We start from the raw sequence: 26,548 nt of genomic DNA, 5'->3' as shown, positions 1-26,548 counted from the left end.
CGCCGGACTATCTCCGTCCCGCAGCACAGGTGTCCAGGAGCTGTTCCCCTGGAAGATGGCGGATTCGCGTCCTCCCTTCGAAGTGATGAAGAAGTTATCGGATTCATCAGACCGTGCAACGCTCTGCCACTGCGCCAACGTCCAGTGCCGATAGTATGTAATGACATTAACATTGACGCATGCATGGGTAGTCGGCTGCTGAGGCCCATCTTTAGGAATGATCGGTGCACTGTGTGTTCACACACTCTTGTATTCTGCCCAGCATCAAAGTCTGATTGTAGTTCCACCACAGTTCTCAGCCTGTACTGTTTTACCAGTCTTCCTAGCCTGCGACGTCCAACATCTGTAAAGAGGGGATGCCTCTGGACGTGATTTCACCTTTGTTTCGCCACATTTCGAAGACACTCGCCACAGCACTCCTCGAACACCCAACAAGTTGTGCAGTTTCTGAAAAGCTCGTGCCGAGCCTCCGGGCCATCACAGTCTCCTCCGGTCAAACTCAGGAAGGTCGCGCGCCTTCCACATTCTACACAAGGACAGCGCGCTCACTGGTATTACATACAGCGTGCTCGTGTCTTATCAGTCATTCCTGGCCAGGTGACGCTGCTATCGCTTGGAAGGGTTTACACCGCCATGTTCTGGCTGATCAATGTGTGTAGTACTCGGTGTTTTGCCACGAAAGAATGTGACAATGATGTGTCTACGTTACATTGTACAGTAAATACCCGTTTCTTGCGCGTGCGTGCAAAAGGGACTCGTGGAGCTGATTTGGGTTTTCCGTTGCCCGGACGTTTGAATTCTTGTGCAGCCATGTATCCAAAAAGTTTTCGATTTTTTTTCCTCAGATACAAGGATATTGTACAATTCTAATGCAGACAGAGTTATGAGCTATAATCCTTGTGAAGATATTCATCGATGGAGTAGAAGGAGTTGGCCAACGGGAAGTTCTTTAATTCACTCTGAAACCGATCTTTGTCACTTACAAGACATTTGATATGCTCTGGTAAGTTATTGCACATATGAGTAGCAATAGCTACGAATAGGCCATACTGACTAAAAAACCATTTCACAGACTTCGTGGGACTCAAAGAATATGCACCTTTTACGTTGTTCAAATTTTCTGGCGTGAGCAGTTTCAGTCGGGCACTTTTGGCTGCGCCTGTCACATTTCCTGTACCTTCAGTTTCGACAGATTTGTTTGGTGCATCCATACCGTGTTTAATTGTGAAGGCGCTATGAGTTTAGATACAAGTGGCACATCTAATGTACAGTGTGACAATACTCTCTGGTAAAGTGTATAATCCGTTACTTTCTCAATTAAGAAAGGAGCGTGCCTACGCTAATTAAGACACATTATTCCACGATGTTGCATATTATATTACTGAATTAATTATTTCTGAAGATGAAACATAAATCTGAATGCGTACGTTCCGCCCCATTATTAAACTCACGTGTCTGTTTTAAATGCTGGACGAGATAGTGAAGTACAACCGCACGCTTACAAACCGTTTGCAACTGCGAATGATTTGCGTACATAAGTGTATTATATGAATGTGTTCAGCTCCTTGTAAAGGTGCATAAGTATCAAAGATATTCTCCCAAAAGTTGTTCACATTGGAACAAATGAATACAGCAGAATTAATTGCAAATCACGCTGATTAGCAAATCCTACAAAAGATAGTTAAACGTCTAAAATATTCAAATTCTGCAAGATTTTTGCTAAAGGGAGGCAATCGCAAACTCGCTTGTAAGTGGATCGCATACGATTGGAGAATGTAAACTTCCTCATTTCCCAGTAGCGGTAATTGCAACGGCTCGCTCAAAAACCATACCTAATTCTGCACCCCCATTGTGTTTGCAAGACGTGACAGAGTAGAAAGCCGTGTGCAGGAACGCGATCACAAAAAAGAACAGAGAAAACGGAAGTGAAATAAATGCAGTACGAAAGTTAGGTGAGAACAATGTGCTAATATAATGGCTGCGGTTTTGTTAACTTTGCAACGTCAGCACCGTACGAGATGTGAAAATACTGCGCAGAAAAATAACAATGTTAATTCTCTAGAAATAGTTACAAATAAAAAAAAAGTGCCTGCAGTGTTCTGACGTGGTGTATGGGTTTTTCTCAAACACCCATGAAAGATTTATTCTAAATTATATAAAACCTTCCAAAGGGATGAAACGTTTTCTGGCGTAACATGTCCCTTATACTGTGTATTTATGTAGGATTATCAAGATAGAGAGACAGACCTGCAACTGTGGGCTGGTCGACACACCTGATCATATTTTATTTGACGTGACCAGTATACAGAGTGTAGACAGGGAGAGAACATAAGGTTTGGTATTCTGTCTTGCATAGCCCTTAATGAAGAAAACTGGCAGCTGCTTGATACTCTAGCGGATAATGTATCTCAAATGAAACTAGATGCATATCAAAATACAGGAAGTCTCGAATAAGAAAGAAGTCAGTAGCAGTCAAAATAGTTCATTAGGAATTACAGACCAGCGAATTCTAACGCAGCTGCACATGGAGAAACATCATCAGAAGTTACAACAAACCCATTATCAAGACATGGCCTTTCCAATGATGCGAGTAGTAAAGAGTGTATGGAAGATCAGTAACAAAAGAACTACTAATAGAAGACAAATACATTGTGAATGTAAGAAAGGGGCGGAGCCGAGTGTTCAGTGCCAGTCCGTAAGGAATGCCTCCGGAGACGGATGCTGGCACAGGACCGTGTGAACCCGGGGAAACTTCCCTCATAACATGCATCATGTCGCTCAGCGTGATGAAGGACAGAATAAATCGTTAGCTCTCTGAGTGTAATAACATAGCGTTTAACTACAGCAAGCAGTTATACTTTGTTTTTCTTGAATGGCTGAATATAAATTCGGAGTGCCGGAGCACAGGTTGCTCCACAAATACAAGACCATAATTCCCATGTAAAATGGCATATGTACTCAAAGTAACATAATGCCGATATTTCACTTTAAAGAGTTAGGTGGTGGGTTCTTACGGCAGATTATGCTAGCTGTAGCAAATTTATTGAACGCCAAATACCAATTGTGTGACTGCCTCCTTTAATATTTGTACAGTTGCAGGTTGTGTTACACACTGTGCATTACGTAACGCGACTGCAGGCTTAGTTAGTTAGCAGGAATGAACAAATAAATGTTTTGACATGGATGTGTTTTCCTTCAGTTACAAAGTGGGAAATGTTCTCTTGTAGAAGATACTAGTAAATACCAGCCGATTGCAACTGACTTCTAAGTTTTTAGTTTATCATTTATCCCCACAAATTTCAACTAGTTTCTTCCAACTATCATGCGTTTTTCGTTTTTTGGTACATTTTTTGCCACTCTGTAACTGATCTTGTCTACACTATTGTTTGTAAAAGAACTGAACATATTTAACAAGACACAAGATTGTATACATGCTGATGTCTAAACAGCAGGGATGTACATACAGACCACCTTGTTTGTCGATCAATTTTGGATCACTCTAAGTGCCTTATCAGCTTTCGCTCCTAACATCTGTGATGTCCCATCCGTAATTATTGTGTTAATGTTTCACCTTACAGGATCCCTATGGGAGATTGTTAATGTAAATTAGAAATAGTAAAGCTATACATACATCTATTCGTACATTCCGAAAGCCAATTTAGCAGAAAGATGTCATACTTTGCACAAACTGAAAATTTTGTACAAATGCTTCTGGATTTCTTCACAGTCATCCAAAGACGATACTTTCCTGCAGACCATAGCGTCGTCAGCGAACAGTTTGTTGGTTCTGATGATAATATCTGATACATCATTTATGTATGTTGAGAATATTAATGGTTCTGTTGCGTGTCCTTAGCCGAGGTCGCTAAGTGACATCTGCTCCTTGGCTCTAGAGTCGGAGGTAGCCAGTTTGAATCGTGACGACGGAAAAGTATGTTCACCGTCAGTGTTTGTCTAGGAAGGGGAGATGAGGTGGTAGCGTAAAGTTCCTGATCGCCGAACATTGCACCATGGTCCTGGATAAAATTTCAAATCTCTCTGTAGTGTGTCACGGGGTGGTGGGTGGTGATTTGCCCATCGGATGGGGACGTTTAGCTCGACTGCTTCCTTACTCATCATAATATAGAATAAAAGTATGACAACACACTACACACATTTTCGTTACTGCCACCTATGATCAAAAGATACGCTTAAGACAACTCTCACAAGCCGTGAGGAATGTGAGTATTGTACACGGAGGAATAAAATATCGTTCCCATTCAGCATCTGAACGTATAGTTTGTTCAAAAAGTCCTCGACTAATCCTCAGGCAGGTGTGGGGAGTGGAGGAATGAAGCTCCGCCAGTCGACTCCCAGGACATCGGCTACCGAGAGGGGGCGAGGCGGTACTGGAGGAACAACCCGCGCTTTCGTCACTCAGTTCTGACACAGAATGTGTGCTTACTGGTTTGGCGTGGCATTGCATGATAGTAACTTTGTAACCGCTACGGTTCGCATAGGTACTGTACTGTTAGATCGCCAACGTAGCAGCTGCTGGGCCTCAACCACTTGTGACACGATCGCCTTCTACCGGCTTCAGCTGATCCAAAACTAGAGAGCCCTCGTTCACATCGTAGTGAACAAAAAGTACTTCTCGGGCTCTTTGCGCGTTTCTAGGGCACGCCCGATGTCCTCTTTGTGTTCACCATCCGCCAGTGTCTCTCCCTTCAGGAGTTCCTAACACTACACACCAGGCGTGATCCAAGGGGAGTGTCACTGGTGTGACGACGCCCTCCAAACAACAATTTACCAAAACCATTTTTATTGTTACATGTATCACTTTCCAGACGTTTTACCCAACACTAGGAGAATAACGTAGCACGGACATTAGGGTTCTCGGTAATGGTAAGGAGATCCGATGTTTAGTTGCTTGTCTGAGAGATAGCCGACGTAGATCATCGTGTGACCTGAATGGCAGCAGAAAGCATTCCAGTCAACTAAAGGGTCCCAGCAAAGGTTATAGCACCTGCTGACAACAACAAATCAGTCACGTTCGTGAGTGCAAGAAAGCTAAGTGAGATGAGAGAGAAGGGGAAAGATTTTCTGCTAAGAAAACAACAACGTACAGTTTGACCTCTCCCACAGGTATGCGGGAAAAAGCATTCTCCTCTTTTGCGCGCTTTCGTCACCATATTGTAGAAAGTTGCATTCACAATAGTAATGCTAAGAGAAATACTGATAAAAGTGAGTGCACTCTGCAATTTTATGTGAAATAAATTATGATGTTGCTAATGTTATGAAATTTTGTTGCAGTTATAGTTCTTGAATCAGTTTCATGCTACGGTATTTCTCAAATTTGGTGACTAGTATCTTTCAAATAATTTGAATTTAATTTTTTTTAAGTCGTGCTATAAAGATTTTCTAAGCACTGAAGGTGATAAAATGCTGTAAAACACTTTATATACTGTATTGTTATTTTTATTATAATTGTAATCATAGGCATCATTAGTATGATAAACGTGGCGACTTGGCCACATAAACGCTCTGAAACGCACCACAAAGGAGTTATCTGAATGGGACGGAAATCAGTAGATGTGATGTACATCTACAGACATATAAATGACTACAATTTCAGAAAAACTGGATGATTTATTCAAGAGAAAGACCTCCACAAACTGAGCAAATTAATAACTATTTCAAACTTCCTGCCAGATTAAAACTGTGTGCCCGACCGAGACTCGAACCCGGGACCTTTGCCTTTCGCGGGCAAGTGGTAGAGCACTTGCCCGCGAAAGGCAAAGGTCCCGGGTTCGAGTCTCGGTCGGGCACACAGTTTTAATCTGCCAGGAAGTTTCATATCATCGCACACTCCGCTGTAGAGTGAAAATTTCATTCTAAATAACGATTTCCTTCGCCTCTGGCCCTTGTGGAAGCAGTTACTCGACTTGACGCTGACTGAGAGAGTTTTTGGGTGTCCTCCTGAGGACAGACTTTGTTCAGCTGGCGCGTCAGATCATCAGAAACCCGAGGTGGTCGGAGGGTCCTGTCGACAGTACTCCAACGTCCTCAGTTGGGGAGCAATCCGGAGACCTGGCTGGTCGAGATAGACTTTGATAAGCAGTGGCAACTGTCGCCGTGTGCGGACGATCATTATCCGGCTGAAATGCACTAAAGACGGTGGTAGGTACCGTTCTGAAGGCACTAGTCAGACCTCAAACGTTTCATCGGATTCCCACGGGATATAACGTGATCCCAAATCACTTGTTTCCAGTAATCCACCGCTCTTTGCTCCGCCTCTAGGGTCGCCTATCATTGACTATAGGAACGGGTAGGTTACCGAGAGCTGGGCAACCATTGCACCCCATTCGTTCTAATTCTCTACACACAGTCATTCTGGTGGCTGGACGGCTGGTAGTACTCTGGAAATTACGAGCGGCTACTTCCGCCATTCTCTGCAGTGCTCGACAGTCCACCGTCGGCCAGTACGTGAGGTCTTGTAGTCTCGGTGTAGCTGCGGTTGCTCCTCCGCATTTCCAGTACTCAGTGACTGGTTCACGTTCGAGCTCTACTCGCCGACACATTCTGCTCTTACTGCTTGCCTAGTGACAACAGAGTACTCCCCGCCACCGTTCGTGACGTCTAACGACCATTTCCGCATTACAAGGGTGTTCCGAGACTTTTCGTCAGGTAGTGAGTGTACTTGAGAATCGCCGTAAATCACGAACAAAGTGTGAGCTCCAGCAGGACCGAAGGCTGACCGCCGTGCTTCCAGGTGATGACGCTGAACCCGATGTGCGAGAGCGTGGAGACGGCGCAGGGGGTGCCGCTGACGGTGACCGGCGTGGCGCAGTGCAAGATCATGAAGGCGGACGAGCTGCTGCAGACCGCCTCCGAGCAGTTCCTGGGCAAGACCGTCAAGGACATCAAGTCCACCATCCTGCAGACGCTCGAGGGCCACCTGCGCGCCATCCTGGGTGAGTCGAGCAAAAACGTCCGCGTTCCCAGCCCAAAACGAAATCTGGACGCTGGAAATCACGTGCACGTGCGTCTGCACGCTTTCAGGTTTTCCATCACCTTTCAGCAGGCAGCTCAGAACAGTGGTCGCCAGACTGCAGCCTTACAGCCTCGTTCAAGTGATGGTGCTGCCCACGGTTCTCAGCCGTGTTTTATAATGTAGCGATATGCTTCTATAATCCTTTCATCGTAAGAATAAATCTGATGTAAACAAACACAAACGCGATGATTGGTCAGAAGCCGTAGCACACGCGCACTGGTGTCGTTACGCTCTTGCAAGCAGGTCCTACGTGTGTATTAGGTATATTATTACTAAGTTACGTTAAATGAAACTTTAAGATATTCAATTGTATTAACAGCCATCAACGTTTTTCTTAACCACGCTTTAGCTACGTAGTTTTTATTTCAAAAATCGTGTGCAGTCACAGCGTCTGCACCGTTGTGCTCTGATTGTCGCGCTGTTAACGCGCAGTGTGAAAATGGCTGAGGCTGCTCTCTGTTCCGTACTGAAACACGCGTGTGGAACACGGTTAAAAAGTGCCGACAAACAGCGTGTTGTTAGTGTTTTTCTTATAAATTTACGGGGATAATCGACTCTGAAGTTTTCCCAGCAGTTGATACATGAATACACATCGTACGTGTAGCGCAGTCGGTAGTGTAATTGAATGTTTACTAAATACAGTCAGTGTTAACTAATTACAGTAATTATAAAACTCATCACCATTTTCAATGAATATGCAAGTCTTCTTGTTTCTAATTACATGTTCTTGTTGTCTTCAGTCCTGAGACTGGTTTGATGCAGCTCTCCATGCTACTCTATCCTGTGCAAGCTTCTTCATCTCCCAGTACCTACTGCAACCTACATCCTTCTGAATCTGCTTAGTGTATTGATCTCTTGGTCTCCCTCTACGATTTTTACCCTCCACGCTGCCCTCCAATGCTAAGTTGGTGATCCCTTGATGCCTCAAAACATGTCCTACCAACCGATCCCTTCTTCTTGTCAAGTTGTGCCACAAACTTCTCTTCTCCCCAGTCCTATTCAATACCTCCTCATTAGTTACGTGATCTACCCACCTTATCTTCAGCATTCTTCTGTAGCACCACATTTCGAAAGCTTCTATTCTCTTCTTGTCCAAACTGGTTATCGTCCATGTTTCACTTCCATACATGGCTACACTCCATACAAATACTTTCAGAAACGACTTCCTGACACTTAAATCTATACTCGATGTTAACAAATTTCTCTTCTTCAGAAACGCTTTCCTTGCCATTGCCAGTCTACACTTTATGTCCTCTCTACTTCGACCATCATCAGTTATTTTGCTCCCTAAATAGCAAAACTCCTTTACTACTTTAAGTGTCTCATTTCCTAATCTAATTCCCTCAGCATCACCTGATTTAATTTGACTACATTCCATTATCCTCGTTTTGCTTTTGTTGATGTTCATCTTATATCCTCCTTTCAAGACACTGTCCATTCCGTTCAACTGCTCTTCCAAGTCTTTTGCTGTCTCTGACAGAATTACAATGTCATCGGCGAACCTCAAAGTTTTTACTTCTTCTCCATGAATTTTAATGCCTACTCCGAATTTTTCTTTTGTTTCCTTTACTGCTTGCTCAATATACAGATTGAAAAACATCGGGGAGAGGCTACAAACCTGTCTCACTCCTTTCCCAACCACTGCTTCCATTTCATGCCCCTCGACTCTTACAACTGCCATCTGGTTTCTGTACAAATTGTAAATAGCCTTTCGCTCCCTGTATTTTACCCCTGCCACCTTCAGAATTTGAAAGAGAGTATTCCAGTCAACATTGTCAAAAGCTTTCTCTAAGTCTACAAATGCTAGAAACGTAGGTTTGCTTTTTCTTAATCTTTCTTCTAAGATAAGTCGTAAGGTTAGTATTGCCTCACGTGTTCCAACATTTCTACGGAATCCAAACTGATCTTCCCAGAGGTCCGCTTCTACCAGTTTTTCCATTCGTCTGTAAAGAATTCGCGTTAGTATTTTGCAGCTGTGACTTATTAAACTGATAGTTCGGTAATTTTCGCATCTGTCAACACCTGCTTTCTTTGGGATTGGAATTATTATATTCTTCTTGAAGTCTGTGGGTATTTCGCCTGTCTCATACATCTTGCTCACCAGATGGTAGAGTTTTGTCATGACTGGTTCTCCCAAAGCCATCAGTAGCTCTAATGGAATGTTGTCTACTCCCGGGGCCTTGTTTCGACTCAGGTCTTTCAGTGCTCTGTCAAACTCTTCACGCAGTATCTTATCTCCCATTTCATCTTCATCTACATTCTCTTCCATTTCCATAATATTGTCCTCAAGTACATTGCCCTTGTATAAACCCTCTATATACTCCTTCCACCTTTCTGCCTTCCCTTCTTTGCTTAGAACTGGGTTTCCATCTGAGCTCTTGATATTCATACAAGTGGTTCTCTTCCCTCCAAAGGTCTCTTTAATTTTCCTATAGGCAGTATCTATCTTACCCCTAGTGAGACAAGTCTCTACATCCTTACATTTGTCCTCCAGCCATCCCTGATTAGCCATTTTGCACTTCCTGTCGATCTCATTTTTGAGACGTTTGTATTCCTTTTTGCCTGCTTCATTTACTGCATTTTTATATTTTCTCCTTTCATCAATTAAACTCAGTATTTCTTCTGTTACCCAAGGATTTCTATTAGCCCTCGTCTTTTTACCTACTTGATCCTCTGCTGCCTTCACTACTTCATCCCTCAGAGCTACCCATTCTTCTTCTACTGTATTTCTTTCCCCCATTCCTGTCAATTGTTCCATTGTGCTCTTCCTGAAACTCTCTAGAACCTCTGGTTTTTTCAGTTTATACAGGTCCCATCTCCTTACATTCCCACCTTTTTGCAGTTTCTTCAGTTTCAATCTGCAGTTCATAACCAATAGATTGTGGTCAGAGTCCACATCTGCCCCTGGAAATGTCTTACAATTTAAAACCTGGTTCCTAAATCTCTGTCTTACCATTATATAATCTATCTGATACCTTTTAGTATCTCCAGGATTCTTCCAGGTATACAACCTTCTTTTATGATTCTTGAACCAAGTGTTAGCTATGTTTAAGTTATGCTCTGTGCAAAATTCTACAAGGCGGCTTCCTCTTTCATTTCTTCCCCCCAATCCATATTCACCTACTATGTTTCCTTCTCTTCCTTTTCCTACTGACGAATTCCAGTCACCCATGACTATTAAATTTTCGTCTCCCTTCACTACCTGAATAATTTCTTTTATCTCGTCATACATTTCATCAATTTCTTCATCATCTGCAGAGCTAGTTGGCATATAAACTTGTACTACTGTAATAGGTGTGGGCTTCGTATCTATCTTGGCCACAATAATGCGTTCACATGCTGTTTGTAGTAGCTAACCCGGAATCCTATTTTTTTATTCATTATTAAATCTACTCCTGCATTACCCCTATTTGATTTTGTATTTATAACCCTGTAATCAGCTGACCAAAAGTCTTGTTCCTCCTGCCACCGAACTTCACTAATTCCCACTATATCTAACTTTAACCTATCCATTTCCCTTTTTAAATTTTCTAACCTACCTGCCCGATAAAGGGATCTGACATTCCACGCTCCGATCCGTAGAACGCCAGTTTTCTTTCTCCTGATAACTACGTCCTCTTGAGTAGTCTCCGCCCGGAGATCCGAATGGGGGACTATTTTACCTCCGGAATATTTTACCCAAGAGGACACCATCATCATTTAATCATACAGTAAAGCTGCATGTCCTCGGGAAAAATTACGGCTGTAGTTTCCCCTTGCTTTCAGCCGTTCGCAGTACCAGCACAGCAAGGCCGTTTTGGTTAATGTTACAAGGCCAGATCAGTCAATCATCCAGACTGTTGCCCCTGCAACTACTGAAAAGGCTGCTGCCCCTCTTCAGGAACCACATGTTTGTCTGGCCTCTCAACAGATACCCCTCCGTTGTGGTTGCACCTACGGTACGGCCATCTGTATCGCTGAGGCACGCAAGCCTCCCCACCAACGGCAAGGTCCATGGTTCATGGGGGAAGTCTAATTACATATTGGACGCGAAATACCTGTCTCCATATCAAATACAAATTCTTAATTATCGATGTTTCATGAAAGACTGTTTATAAAAGTAGCTTAAATTAAGAAAACATAAAAATTTAATTTTTTAAGGCCAAAATGAAAAACCAAACAATCCTCTTTATTTGGACTATGTCCATCCTTTTGAACCACAGAGATGGAAACATGGAAAACAATCATTTTCACAGCATCGAGCACATCATACAAATGCTGCATTTTTACATTTGCTACTGTACCATTACAATATGAACCCAACAAAACTGATCTGGAGCCAAGTTGTGGTGGTCCGAGAAGTAACAAGACTGTTGAGCTGCCATACTTACTGGAAGTAACGCACGCCACTTTTTCACACGTCACTGCAGAACGCTGGCGGGATATAGAATGACGCGTCATAAAAGAAGAGGAGAAAGTGCGGCGCCTGGTTGCCTTCGTGGATTCTGTTGTTGATAGGCTCGTTATCAACGTAGCACGTGACACTTGCAGAATGTATTTCTCGGATTCGGATAAGGAAGGAGCTAAGAGATTTCCAGACGATTGACTGAATTAATATTTTCAGTGGCTTCAGTATTCAGCAGTGTGGTGAAATCCCTGCAGTACGCTTCTGCATTACACACAGCTCGCTCAGAAAAATTACCATATGTTTAAGTTAGAAATTTTCATCTCTTGTTTGTAACACTGTTCTACAAAAAAAACTTTTTTTCTGTTTCTGATAAAAAATATTGTGATCCTAGTTGTATTTTGAGTGCTGAATTGAAAACTGTTTTTGGTTTTTTTCTGTCAGGGATAGTTTATGAGTAATCGCAATTTTATTTCTCTTTTCAGTTTCTGATATAGTGCAGCAAACGTGAGGTGAAATTCGACAAACAAATGCACATCTTTATGATGTTATAAGTTCATCACATTAATGGAGGGTGGGATCTAACATATAACACAGTAACCTATGTGTATACACTTTAAAGCATTTATTTGACATGAGAAATTGCAGAAAATTGACAAACAACTGCCTTGTAATGCACATCACTTTTTTCTCTTGTATTGTGAATCTTTCTTGTCTCGAATGATATTCCAGCAATAATCTGCTAACATAGAAGGTACCCACTTCCCTTCATAGCGCCTTTCTATGGTAGAAATGTCTTTATGGAATCTTTCCACATGTTCATCCGATACATCACTACAACTCTCTGTGAAGTAGTCCAGATGAGAGTCCATCATATGTACCTTCAAAGACATATTGCACCCCAAATCCTGATATTCTTTGATCATATCCTTCACAATTGCTTTGTAGTTAGTAGCTCTTTTTCTTCCGAGGAAGTTTTCCGACACCATCTTGAAACAGTCCCATGCAGTTTTTTCTTTATCAGATAAACATGCTTCAAAATTTGCATCTTTCTGCAGCTCCCTGATTTGTGAGCCCACAAATACACCTTCCTTTATTTTTGCAGCTGAAAGACGGGAGAATTTGGTAGCTAGATATGCAAACCCACAGCCTGTTGGATCCATGGCCTTCACGAATTGTTTCATCAGGCCAAGTTTGATGTAAAGCGGTGGAAGTAGTATATATTCAGGAGCTACCAGGCTTTCGCCAACTTTCCATCTCCGCCTAGGCCATTTGTTTTTCACGAAGTGAGAATTTCGGTCTCGACTATCCCACTCGCAAAGAAAACAGGCATACTTTGTGTAGCCTTGTTGCATTTCCAGTACCATAGCAATTACCTTGAAATCTGCACATATTTTCCATTTGTGTTCATTGTATTTTAATGAATTTAGCATCCTTTGTACGAATTCGTAATTCTCTTTTGTCAAACTAGCATAAGCTACTGGAACAGAGGGTATTTTATTTCCGTTATGGAGCAAAACACCCTTCAGACTTGTTTTCGATGCATCTATGAAAAGTCTTTACTCCTGTGAAATATAAGTGAAGTTCAGCACTTTCATCAGGCCAGAAACATCATTGCAAAATGTCAGTGCTTCGTCAGTTGAAAAATAAGAAATAAAGGCATGTTCTCTGTGCCTGAACACACCGATTTTACTACTTTGGTGCAGTAGATTATACTCTTGTAATCTTGAACCAAGCAGCTGCGCCTTTTGTTTACTTAGCCCTAGATCACGTACTAAATCGTTTAAATCTGCCTGTGTTAACAAATGTGGCGATGACTCACTTGTGCAGTGATATAAAGAATCATCATCTGTGATTTCTTCAGTACTACTTATTTCACTGTCACTCGGAATTTGATCTCGAGCTCTTGAAGGTACTGGAAGGTTGTCCGAATGCCGACTTGGCATTCTCGCTGAAGGCAGATCTGGGTAAACAATGTGCCTCTTCGACTTTTTGTTTGTAAAACCCTCAATTTTTGTTAGACAGAAATAACAATCAGTAACATGATCCTTAGGCTCCCTCCACACCATGCGAACAGCAAACATCGCCACATTCTCTTTACCTTTCCACCACTGAATTAGTTTGCAGTAACATGTAGCACAACAGAAATGTGGTGCCCATTCTTTATCTTGGTCTCCACCCATACTCCAAAGTAATGTTTGTATGCTTTCTTTATGACTGAAGAAATTTTCTTCCTATTTCTGGCAAAAGTGAACTTCCCACAGATGTAGCAGAAGTTGTCCGGCTTAAATCGACATCCACGACGACGTGGCATTTCTGCAAATTTAAAAATACCGCTTTGGTAATACACCTGTATTAACTTAATAGTAGGGAACTAGAGGAACGCTGATGTGTAAAAACGAGCAGTCGTTTTACCTTCAGCACCAGGCTCAATCAGTTTACACACAGGAATTAAAAAATTCATCCGTGCTCGGATATACGACAGACAGTTACTTGTCAGCCAAAACACCCACTCGTTAAGACTGACACAAACTGCGGCTAACACCACTGTTGTAAACTCGATGCACCTGCCCCTAGGAGGCGTGAAGCTTTGCTGCCGAGGCAGCGACCGGCTGTCGCCGTTCGAGTTAATGAGATGTTTCAGGTGGTCTTAATGACATAGGTGTGGCGGGGGTAACCTAATGATGTCTGATTCTTCCCACCTGCTGTTGCACAAGAAATTATCACGTTCTATCACTACTGGATACGGCAACTTACCCGCATTTCTCCAAAACATCTCTGTGTTTGCCATGAATTGTGAATATATATATATATATATATATATATATATACATATTACATAAAAAGTATCCCTGACAACGATTTTTTGTTTACATATTTGAATTTCGCACGGTAAAATGGTCTAGAAGCACATACTTTAATATCAGAAATAGAACCCATGTCGAACAGTGTAATTAGAATACTATGTCAGGTGAAAATAATTGCATTTTTTGCTTTCCGTCTGTTAGCTAAGAATCGCTTGGTAGTGCTGGAGTTTCTCCGAATATTATTTTAGTGTCTTTAAAAATCAAAAGACATTCGAAGCTATAGTGTTTCTTTACTCGTCTCATTTTACGTCTGAAGTGCAACTGCTCAGATCCTTGCAGGTTAGTTGGACCGCTGGCTGGCCGGTGCTGTTTACGTTTACTGAGCCGGTAAAGCCGCTGACCCGCATTAACGCTCAGTCTGTGTGCGTGTGACACAGCATAAAACGTATCCTTATGATCGTACTTAACTGTACTGGTCACAGGTTGGCTTCCGCTCCACGTGAAACGAAATCCAATGAGATTCAAGCAAACGCGGAAGAATACATGGCGTAATGTTTACATCAGGTTTATTGTTATGATTGCAACTAACAGCAGAAACCAAAAACGTCAGCTAACGTTAAGGGCCTTTTAGGAGTGTATTTTTCTTGCTCAGTAACAAACAAAAATACTTACAGAGACAGTAATATTTTAATATTTGCTTAATTTTCATTAGAGTTGGCGAGTTGTTCCGTGAATTAAAGTTTGCCACCTACTTCAGGGGCGGAGTGGGAAGTAGCGTGGCCACCGCAGGGTCAGAGGACGTGAGAGGGGGAATGTTGTGTTCCAGTACTGACAACTCAGGAGCGTGCACAACTCGCAGCTATCAGCTGCTGTCCTCTAAATTTCAAACGGAAGTAACATGGATTCGTGAATGCGCATTACAGGGATGGGCATATTCAAGTGTCTTACGTGTTTATAGCAAGTGACATGAAATCAAATTAAGGTTGTTGTAATACAACACAATGGGTACTAGAAAAATAACATTCAAAACATTTAATAAACATTTGTGATGTTGTCTCACATTGCAGTTTCTTGTTTTTAATTAATATAATGTACTTATTTATGTAGGCTATCAATTAATAATAAGGTCGGGTGGTGCGTACCACCACTGTTGTCTATGAAATGGACAGAGGAAGTTCGTTCTGTTATTTTTTTTGCAAAAACTTTTTTGATTTTGATTCATCTGATGTAAGATAGAGTAAATTACAGTGGTTCAAAAGAAAAACGTATTTTTCACGCTGCACATTAAATTTCTTTATTTATCTTGCGCACCCGGAAGTGTTTTGCCACACAAAAATGACAGTTAAATTGCTATAGTGTAGGAGTTCACCTATACTACATTTATCGATTCGTACGCATGAGTCGCCGAGATGAAATACGATTTTATATGTTACAAGAGAGTTTTTCGAAATACATGCGAGTTGACACTTTCTCAAACTCTATGGGGTGCAATACCGCTCTACCTACCGTCAGATTTACGAATTCGGCAGTCTAGTTGTCACGACTGCCAAGTAATGTACCAGACGGGGAAGACGATGAGCTTCTGAAATCAGATAACCATCAATGTGAGAGTTGTTCTGGACAGTGTTCCACCTTCGTCTGGTCGAATGTAGGTCCCGAGCTACATTGGATAGCAAAAAAATACTGGATAACTGACAGACGTTTCAGATGGAACAAGTTTTGTGCAGGAGTGCAACCACAGTCATTGAAGTCCCGATGCAAGTTCATGAAGTCGATTCTCTCCACTTTCTACATGTCAAGCCCACTCTCAACAAAACGTCGCCCACGCACTGTCTTTCACAGCTAGCCCGCGCCACACACACACACACACACACACACACACACACACACCATCTCTCTGGCCACCCTCCTCCCACTTTCGTCAAAAAGGAAACTAAGTAGGGTAAGAAGTCTATATTGTTTCAAATACTTTGGTGAAGCAAAATCTACAACTTTTCCCAGATTTATCCATACATGAAACAGGTGTTCCGCACTGCAACTAACAGATATTCCACACTAACCAAGATACATTTTATTTAAATGGAAACCCTAACTGTTTCTTATGAGATTCTTAATTCAACTAATTAAATGGTTCAAATGTCTCTGAGCACTATGGGACTTAACTTCTGAGGTCATCAGTCCACTAGAACTTAGAACTACTTAAACCTAACTAACCTAAGGACATCACACACATCCATGCCCGAAGCAGGATTCGAACCTGCGACCGTAGCGGTCGCGCGGTTCCAGACTGTAGCGCCTGGAACCGCTCGGTCACTCCGGCCGGCCAACTAACTAAACAATCTTCTTAGTTCATAATAAAAATAAAACCTAATTAATTGAAAAACTGAATAACGTGAACTATCTAATACTGCACTGCAACACAAAACAAGAAAGAACAGATTATGTCAAAGGAGTACGAAGTTTGAACATCCATGTAAAAATATAAACGGATTATGAAATGTATTTGCTTATCGACCTAAATTCTTGTCTTACACAAATTGTTTTCCTCGTTCATGTATGTGAAAAATTTATTTATTTATTTAGCTTATGATGCATAACAACCACAATAACACATAAAATACAGTACCACAGACACATTAAGGTACAGTTTATATCTTTATACCTAAGCCATTGAGCCAATCCACCACTACGGAAGTATCCAGGTTCGAATCCACTAGATTACCAGGGAAGGCACGGAGGGGGCAGTCCACTGCTATATGTAGCGTTTTTTTTCATTTTCTACATAACTTACACGTCTGTATCTCCATGTGGAGCTCTGAATAACTGTAAACACCGTGGCAAAAGATTCTTGTTACTGGACGATACATTAAGGTCTCTTCCTCATCCGTTCACATTTCAGTGGAAAGAATGAATGCTTCTGCACTTCCGTGCGAGCTGTTATTTTCGTAATTTTATCTGCACGATCTCTACGGGATAAACATGGAGGCGGCTGATGGACATTCGTGGTTTGCACGCTGAAGGATGAGTCTTGTAATTTTCCAAGCACGTTCTTCAGAGATGTACAGTGTATTGCTTCCACTTCTGGCAATTAAGGTTCTTCACCGATTATGTTACTCTTTCTCCCCAGTCAAACAAACTCCACCTTTCTCCTATTCATAGTACAGGGCTATTATGAATGACTCATTCGTTTTCCGAGTTTTATATGCTCCCAAGTATTACAGGTACAAATATGACTGATGCATGGATAGAACCACAAACTCAGAGAGATTGTGCCCAGCAGTTGCTGTCACGAGGACAGTTCCTTGACAAAATGGCGACAACGCAAGAAAAAGGTTTTTGTGTGTTGAAATGTGCGAGGTGTTATCTGTTACAACAGTGCAGCATTTAGAAGGAATTGCGTAAAAGAATCGGCATGTGAACAAAGAAGTGTGCGTTAGTATCAACAACTTTCGGACACTGGTTGTATCTGTACACAAAGAAGTATCCGTCGACTGATTGTGCCAGATGCAACAGTGGAGAGGATGAGATATGTTTCGTACGCAGTCGAAAAAAATCAGCGGTCCCCGCAGGCCACGAACTTGGAATACGGCGACCACATTTAAAACCGTATCGTCAGCAGCTCGACCAATATTTAAATGGGAAAATTATGGCAGGCGTCTTCAATTTTGCATCACAACGCAGAAAACACTTGAGCATAAACATTTCGCCTCCACGCTGATATTCAGCGACGAAGCAACCTTCCATTTATCTGGAAAGGTTAATCGCCACAGTGTGATACTGTAGGACACTGAACATCCTCATGAAGTTGTGGAGATTCGCCGATACCTGTACAGCACCACAGACGAAGCTGGATGGGCCGTTTTTCTTCTGAGAGAAGACTGTGACAGATACCTCTTACTTTGATATGTTGTGGTCATTTCCATGAATGACTGCTCATTCCCGCCGCGCGGTCTCAGGTGCGGCTCCTCCTTCGGAGGTTCGAGTCCTCCCTCGGGCATGGGCGTGTGTGTTGTCCTTAGTGTAAGTTAACTAAGCTAGACTAAGTAGTGTGTAAGCCTAGGGACCGATGACCTCAGCAGTTTGGTCCCATAGAACTTACCAAAAATTTCTAAATTTTTTGCTCATTCCGAGACTTTAATTGTCCAGCACGGCGGGAACCCCCTCATTGGAGCATCGACGTTCGTCGCAATCTAAACGACGAAATTCCGCGTCGCTCGATTGGGCGTACTTGTGAAGATAATGTCGCTCCGTTCCTTTAAGTCAGCCCCCACTGCCAAGATCACTGAAACATTTCAGAGAACGCATCAGTATTGCTGTGATGTTATCGACAGGATGTTGCTACATAAGACACGAAACAAATCTGACTACCGCTTGGGTGTGTGTCGTGTAACCAAACGGGTACTCATAGAACATTTGTAGAGTGCAAAATGCAAACTTGGTGAGTTTAAGGTTCTGTTCATGCACCAATCATATATATACATGCAATAATTTGTAAAATATACAGCTTTGAAAACTAATGAAACATTTTTACGTTCAAGAGCCAAAGAAAGTGATACACCTGCCTAATATCGTGTAGGACCCCACGAGCAGCGTGACCTCGACTAACGTCTGAAGTAGTGCTGGAAGGAACTGACACCATGAATCCTGCAGAGCTGTCCATAAATCAGTAAGAGTACGAAGGGGTGGAGATCTCTTCTGAACAGCACGTTGCAAGGCAACCCAGATATACTAATGTTCTTGTCTGGGGAATCTGGTGATCGGCGGAATTGTTTGAACTCAGAAGAGTGTTCCTGGAGCCACTCAGTAGCAATTCTGGACGTTCCTGCTGGAACTGCCCAAGTCCGTCGGAAAGCACAATGGACATGAACGGATGCAGATGATCAGACAGAATGTTTACGTACGCCTATTCTGTCGGAGTCGTACCTAGACGTATCAGGGGTCCCACATCACTCCAACTGCACACGCCCCACACCAGTACACAGCCTCCACCAGTTTGAACAGTCCCCTGCTGACATGTAGGCTCCATGGATGCACGAGGTTGGCTCCATACCCGTACACGTCCATCCGCTCGATACAATTTGAAACGAGACTCGTCCTAGCAGGCAACATGTTTCCAGTCATCAACAGTCCAATGTCGGTGCTGACGAGCCCAGGCGAAGCATAAAAGTTTGTATCGTGCAGTCATCAAGAGTACACTAGTGGGCTTTCGGCTCCAAAAGCCCATATCGATGAGGTTCCGTTGAATGGTTCGCACGCTGATACTTGTTGATGGCCCTGCATTGAAATCTGCAGCAATTTGCGGAAAGGGTTGCACTTGTGTCACGTTGGATGATTCTCTTCAGTCTTCGTTGGTCCCGTTCATGAGGATCTTTTTCCGGCCGCAGCGATGTCGGAGATTTGATGTTGTACCGGATTCCTGATATTCACGGTACATTCGTGGAATTGTCGTACAGGAAAACCCTCACTTCATCGCTACCTCGGAGATGCTGTGTCCCATAGCTCGTGCGCTGACTATAGCAGCACGTTCAAACTCACTTAAATCTTGATAACCTGCCATTGTAGCACCAGTGACCGATCGAACAACTACAGCAGACACTTGTCTTGTGTAGGCGTTGCCGACCGCAGTGCCGTGTTCTGCCTCGTGTTCTGTCTCGTGTGTTTGAATACGCATGCCTACACTAGTTTCTTTGGCACTTCAGTGTGGTAGCCCTGTATTCCCATACCGGATAAGCATTCCTGGAACATTGAATAACATAAGTACTTTAAAAAAAGTTGTCTTGGGAAAACAACGCTCATCTTTTGCAAGATCCGCGGGCTCTCTCAGATACACCAGGACGGCTTGAAATAAAGTTCTTACCAACTTTAGCTGTCCTTAAAAACAGAAGAGAAATGTCATGAGAAAATCTCGCTGAAAAACTGAAGTACTTCATTTTTAAGATCTTCGTCACAGATGATAGATATGCAACGTATGCGTCCGTAGCACACGTCGTTCTTTATGACCAAGTATTTAACTGCGAATAAATGTTGTCAGCGTAGAATAAAAATGTGCTATTTGCCCAGTTACGGGTCCTATCAGCTTCTTGTCCTCGCAAAGCTCGTAAAGTTTCTTCTCTACTGCTTTAATTCCTTTGTTGGGCGATTTTTCACTCGATGTCCTATCTTTCACAGATTTTGAAAGTTCCGTCAAGTAATGTGGTTTATCGCACGATCCTTTGATGCCAACTAGTTCAGGGAGCAAACGAGCGGTGTGTCACCTTTGTAAGAGACTGGAGTCACATTCGGACGTGCGGTGAATCAATACCTATCCACTCATGCAGATTGAGATTTTCTTTTAACCTTCCCGTCCCCCAAAATAGCTTTAGGAAAAAATAGCTTTAGGAAAGTGGACACAGCCGTTTCCTTCATCCTTCCCCTACCCGAGTCTGCACCCCGTCGCTAATGACATCGTCGACGGGACGTTTAACCATCATCTTTACATCTACATCTATACTCTGCAAACTACCGTTACGTGCATGTTTCTCGCAGCGTTGTCCGTATGGAGCCATTTGCAGCTGCAACGGCCATGCTCTTAGACTGCCTGGCCTTAAGTGATGAATTAATTATTGCTAGAGGTTTATGTTGACTCTGGGAAGAGTTAGAGTATGTGTTTAAGACTTCGTTCGTTACATTTTTTATTGTTACGAATTATTTTTATCATAAGCCTATCTCTAAGTGTTTGGGTGGTGTCTTATGTGCCTGCCCAACGCTTTGAATTTGATTTTTTTTTTGTCTTAACTTGAGAGTACTCAGGAAACGAAGATTTTAAATTACCCTTAACTTGAGGGTACTCAGGAAACAAGTTTGGGCCGGCCGAAGTGGCCGTGCGGTTAAAGGCGCTGCAGTCTGGAACCGCAAGGCCGCTACGGTCGCAGGTTCGAATCCTGCCTCGGGCATGGATGTTTGTGATGTCCTTAGGTTAGTTAGGTTTAACTAGTTCTAAGTTCTAGGGGACTAATGACCTCAGCAGTTGAGTCCCATAGTGCTCAGAGCCATTTGAACCATTTTGAAACAAGTTTGCTGCCACCGAAGCTTGCTGCGACCAAAAAGTTGATAGATGTTCTCGACTGTTTCGAAGTATAGGGCTGTTTATTGATTAGCCTCTTCAGCGCCCTAAGGACTAACTTCAAATTATGACTTGATTACCTTTTGCACATCATTGTTATGTTCCACTCATGACGGATGCTTAATTATAGTCCTCGTCGAAACACTTGACCAGATATAGTCCCTTTCGTTCCAGGTGTTCCTATCCTAATACAGACTGATATTCGTCGTGGATAAAGGAGATATTTAACTTGCTCATCTTTACTTCATAATGGTTTTCATAACGTCTTTCATTATTTTAACACAACGAAAGACTTCTCTTGACTGATAGATTTTTACCAAATTTTCCACATTTCCTTCCCATTTTAATTTTTACTATTTTTTTAATCGTAGAGGCATCTTATCCTCGGGGCACTGCCCCAGTCCCACCTATCTAGTTACGTCCCTGTTGTTATCGCATAGTACCTGTCAGTGTCACGTGATTACTTTCCGCATATCCTCTCAGAGTAAACAAAACAAATTGGGCGCGATGTAACCCAAACGTAAACAATGCAGGGATACCTGTAGCGGCACAAGCCGTTGCTTAGCAGTAGCATCAATATGAGATGATAAGAATAGCGAGCTGCATGGAAGTGTGTATCTCCAATAACCAAAATCTCGAGAAACCCATGAAATAAAGTAAGAGCACGTACCAACGATAGCACAAGGTAAGTCATCAACAAACATCTGAATTTCGCCAATACGTGGCACCCAAAACACAGGCGTCAAACTGAATTCACCTTTCTGCTGACGCAACACATTGCTTTTCACATGCATGTGTATTTAGTGGAGATCTTAGACACTCCAGTTCTACATATGATAACATTGTCTTTGAAAATGAATTATCCAGACTGGTTTCAGGTAATGTTTGAGACGGTTTGTGTTGGACGAGAATGAATTTTATGTATCTTGTAGTTACAGGGAGATCATAGCACTAGAAATTACACACACTTTACGAAGTTTCTTTGACATGTGAGCTCTGTTGTGATTATTATTTTTTTATTTTTATTTTTTTTTAAAGTAGACATTGGTCAGAGAGTTGAGTGTGGCCTGCGGAATATTGAAACTAATATTTAGGAAATTATTCATTTTATTAGTATTTCTGACGACCATAGACTTTCAAACAATAAGTTGTACTTTTTTCAGAAAACTGATTTGCCTTAAAATCATAGCCATCTTTTAAACGAAACGAAATGAAATTGTTGCTTTCTGCTCACAAATAATTGAAGATTGTGGAACAGCTTTCGTCTTTTTATTGGTGCAGTTCGTATCCTCACTATCAGTACAATTCAGTTCAGTTCAATTTATTATCATCCATTTTATCATATACATGATACAGGAATACTCATAACGCAAGAGAGAAGAGCATGATTTATATTTTAGCAACTAAGGGAAATAATTTCTTCATGACGCTGTAACGTTTTCTTAAATACACTTTACATATTTTCTTTTCATTGTACATGCAAGATTAAAAAAATCAAAAGATGAGCACTATCTGTTTAGATAGTACAGCGCGCCTTCGTTTTCTTGGCTTGTATCTGTGGCACAGAATCTGTAGAGGGCACCTGGATTCGAGCTGCTAACGTAGACGAAAGAATGACACTTTGCGCAGTAATCCTCTTATAATCATTAATCCTTTAATGTCGTGTTTCGTTTCTCTTGCCAGCAATGTATTTGTGCGCTTGTGTGAATGCTTCTGAGTTTTTCTTTTCTGATGAAGGCTTTGGCCGTCATCTTTACAGTCAGCAGCAATCTGTCCTCTCCATAATTGTTAAAGTTCAAAAAATGTGATCTGATTCAAAAGTCGTGTAAAGGGATAAGCCCATCACTTTGACAAATTGATGGAAGCTAGCGGTTACCCCAGATCTATTCAAGCCAGTAACAGTAATCGCATTTTTGGAACTGAATACCGCATGATGTTCTGTTCTATTGTTATTGTTATTGTTGTTGTGGTCTTCAGTCCTGAGACTGGTTTGATGCAGCTCTCCATGCTACACTATCCTATGCAGGCTTCTTCATCTCCCAGTATCTACTGCAGCCGACATCCTTCTGAATCTGCTTAGTGTATTCATCTCTTGGTCGCCCTCTACGATTTTTACCCTCCACACTGCCCTCCAGTGCTAAATTGGTGATCCCTTGATGCCTCAGAACGTGTCATACCAACCGATCCCTTCTTCTAGTCAAGTTGTGCCACAAACTTCTCTTATCCCCAATTCTATTCAATACCTCCTCATTAGTTATGTGATCTACCGATCTAATCTTCAGCATTCTTCTGTAGCACCACATTTCGAAAGCTTCTGTTCTCTTCTTGTCTAAACTAGTTATCGTCCATGTTTCACTTCCATATATGGGTACACCCCATGCAAATACTTTCAGAAATTACTTTCTGACACTTAAATCAATACTCAATGTTAACAAATTTCTCTTCTTCAGAAACGCTTTTCTTGCCATTGCCAGTCTACATTTTATATCCTCTCTACTTCGACCATCATCAGTTATTTTGCTCCCTAAATAGCAAAACTCCTTTACTACTTTTAGTGTCTCATTTCCTAATCTAATTCCCTCAGCATCACCCGACTTAGTTCGACTACATTCCATTATCCTTGTTTTGCTTTTGTTGATGTTCATCTTATATCCTCCTTTTAAGACATTGTCCATTCCGTTCAACTGCTCTTCCAAGTCCTTTGCTGTCTCTGACAGAATTGCAATGTCATCGGCGAACCTCAAAGTTTTTATTTCTTCTCCATGGATTTTAATACTTACTCCGAAATTTCTTTTGTTTCCTTTACTGCTTGCTCAATATACAGATTGAATTGCATTGGGGATAGGCTACAACCCTGTCTCACTCCTTTCCTAACCACTGCTTCCCTTTCATGCCCCTCGACTCTTATAACTGCCATCTGGTTTCTGTACAAATTGTAAATAGCCTTTCGCTCCCTGTATTTGACCCCTGCCACCTTCAGAATTTGAAAGAGAGTATTCCAGTCAACATTGTCAAAAGCTTTCTCTAAGTCTACAAATGCTAGAAATGTAGGTTTGCCTTTCCTTAATCTTTCTTCTAAGATAAGTCGTAGGGTCAGTATTGCCTCACATGTTCCAACATTTCTACGGAATCCAAACTGATCTTCCCCGAGGTCAACTTCTACCACTTTTTCCATTCGTCTGTAAAGAATTCATGTTAGTATTTTGCAACCGTGATTTATTAAACTGATAGTTCGGTAATTTTCACATCTGTCAACACCTGCTTTCTTTGGGATTAGAATTATTATATTCTTCTTGAAGTCTGAGGATATTTCACCTGTCCCATATATCTTTCTCACCAGATGGTAGAGTTTTGTCATGATTGGCTCTCCCAAGGCCGTCAGTAGTTCTAATGGAATGTTGTCTACTGGGCCTTGTTTTGACTCAGGTCTTTCAGTGCTCTGTCAAACTCTTCACGCAGTATCGTATCTCCCATTTCATCTTCATCTACATCCTCTTCAATTTCCATAATATTGTGCTCCAGTACATCGCCCTTGTATAGACCCTCTACATACTCCTTCCACCTTTCTGCTTTCCCTTCTTTGCTTAGAACTGGGTTTCCATCTGAGCTCTTGATATTCATGCAAGTGGTTCTCTTTTCTCCCAAGGTCTCTTTAATTTTCCTGTAGGTAGTATCTATCTAACCCCTCATGAGATAAGCCTCTACATCCAGTGCATCAGAATGTACGCAGCCCTATTCCTGTCACACGCTTTCTTTTCAGCAGTGAATATGACATTTTGATTGCGAGGTGAAACCAGGGTGCTTATACTTAAAGGCAAGCTGGGTAGCCACCTAGATCAGGGAATATTTAGAAGATGCCAAATTTTAGGCTAAGAGATCCAGAACTTTAATTCAAGTTGATTTTTTTCTGTTTGCTAGGTTATTAATGGTTTGTCTTCCAGTCAGCGAGGTACTTAAAAAAGCATTACTCTTATGGCCACATGAGCTAGAGCCGCATGCACCCTCACTCATCACCCATTCCAACATAACATTAAAAACTACAAGATATGCATTCAGAGTTTCGTGTACATGTTAAAAGCTTTATTGTGCTTTTTGTTTCTAAGCATTTATATTTTTTAATATCTTGGAGACTGTTCACTTCCAATTGTAAAGAGTCATTAGTTCCCACAAATTTAGTAGCCACACAGTTATTGTTATCGTTACTGCCAGTGTTGGTGGATTAGTTGTTACCATGTCAGCTGAATATGTTACTCAGTTGCTGGAAACCGCTAGGAGTTAAATGATTCAGATTACATTCCAAGTACTATATTAATGTAAATCTACCGTTAAAGTAGTCCATTCATAACTGATAAGTTCAGTGTAAAAAAATTCTGTCCCATGACAAAACTATGTGACTGGAGACACATCGTATTAACTGTGCATGACATTTCACTGTGAGAGATACCACAACTATATATACTTAAAGAGAAATTTGTTCTGCCCTTAGCGGGTGACATGAAGTATTCAAACTAGTCATCAATGATTTATGTCGTACAGTTGAAAACAAACTGCGCATAAAACCACATTATACTTCCGTTTCTGCAGATACAGTCATAAGCTTAAGCAAATATGTGTTATTCTGTGTAACATTGATGTAGGCTACCTGATATTTCATAAATTTCTCGAGATATCGAAACAAGAATTTATTAGAGTGATAGTGTTCTGAAGGTGAATTATTGTATTTTTTACACTTGTAACTTTTTATTTCCTGGAAATATAAGCAGGCTATGTACTTTCTAACAGACTATCAAAGTTATTTATTTTATTTATTGATCCCTCAATCATTTAATGTAATAGTGTAGGACTTGTTAAATACATTACATTTACATTCACACTAATATACAATATTTACAAACTTGAATCAGACTGAACAAGGATGGGGCAGTAAACTGGCAATGGCCTTTTCAATGGAACTGTGAATGATACATCATAGCAACTTAACAAAAACCACAGAAAAACCAAGTGTGGATGGCCAAAAGAAGTTTGAACCATCTTTTCTGGAATGTGAGTAAAATGCTATAATACTGTGCTATCTTGCTTGGTACTTTAACTGTAAATAGATAACCAGTAAAGTCACACACAAGGTATTTCGTGTAAGCTGTTAACTTCAGATATTTCTGGAACTGTTGAAGATATCATAATTCTGTTTTCACCCTGATGGTTTGTGAGTAAGTCCTAACTAA

The 26,548-nt window shown here is 41.6% G+C and overlaps 1 protein-coding gene across 1 annotated transcript in view; it reads left to right on the top strand.

Moving 5' to 3' along the window:
• The window catches only part of LOC126204455 (flotillin-2), a 441,744-nt gene that overhangs the window by 115,886 nt on the left and 299,310 nt on the right, over window positions 1-26,548 (top strand). Inside the window, exon 3 of the mRNA XM_049938840.1 lies at window positions 6,752-6,953. Within this exon, the coding sequence (XP_049794797.1) occupies window positions 6,755-6,953 (199 nt within the window). The 5' untranslated portion in view covers window positions 6,752-6,754. The remainder of the gene's footprint in view (window positions 1-6,751; window positions 6,954-26,548) is intronic.

The sequence above is a fragment of the Schistocerca nitens genome, chromosome 9 (assembly GCF_023898315.1).
Source record: "Schistocerca nitens isolate TAMUIC-IGC-003100 chromosome 9, iqSchNite1.1, whole genome shotgun sequence".
Taxonomy (NCBI): domain Eukaryota; kingdom Metazoa; phylum Arthropoda; class Insecta; order Orthoptera; family Acrididae; genus Schistocerca; species Schistocerca nitens.
This window is presented reverse-complemented; position numbering and strand designations above follow the sequence as displayed.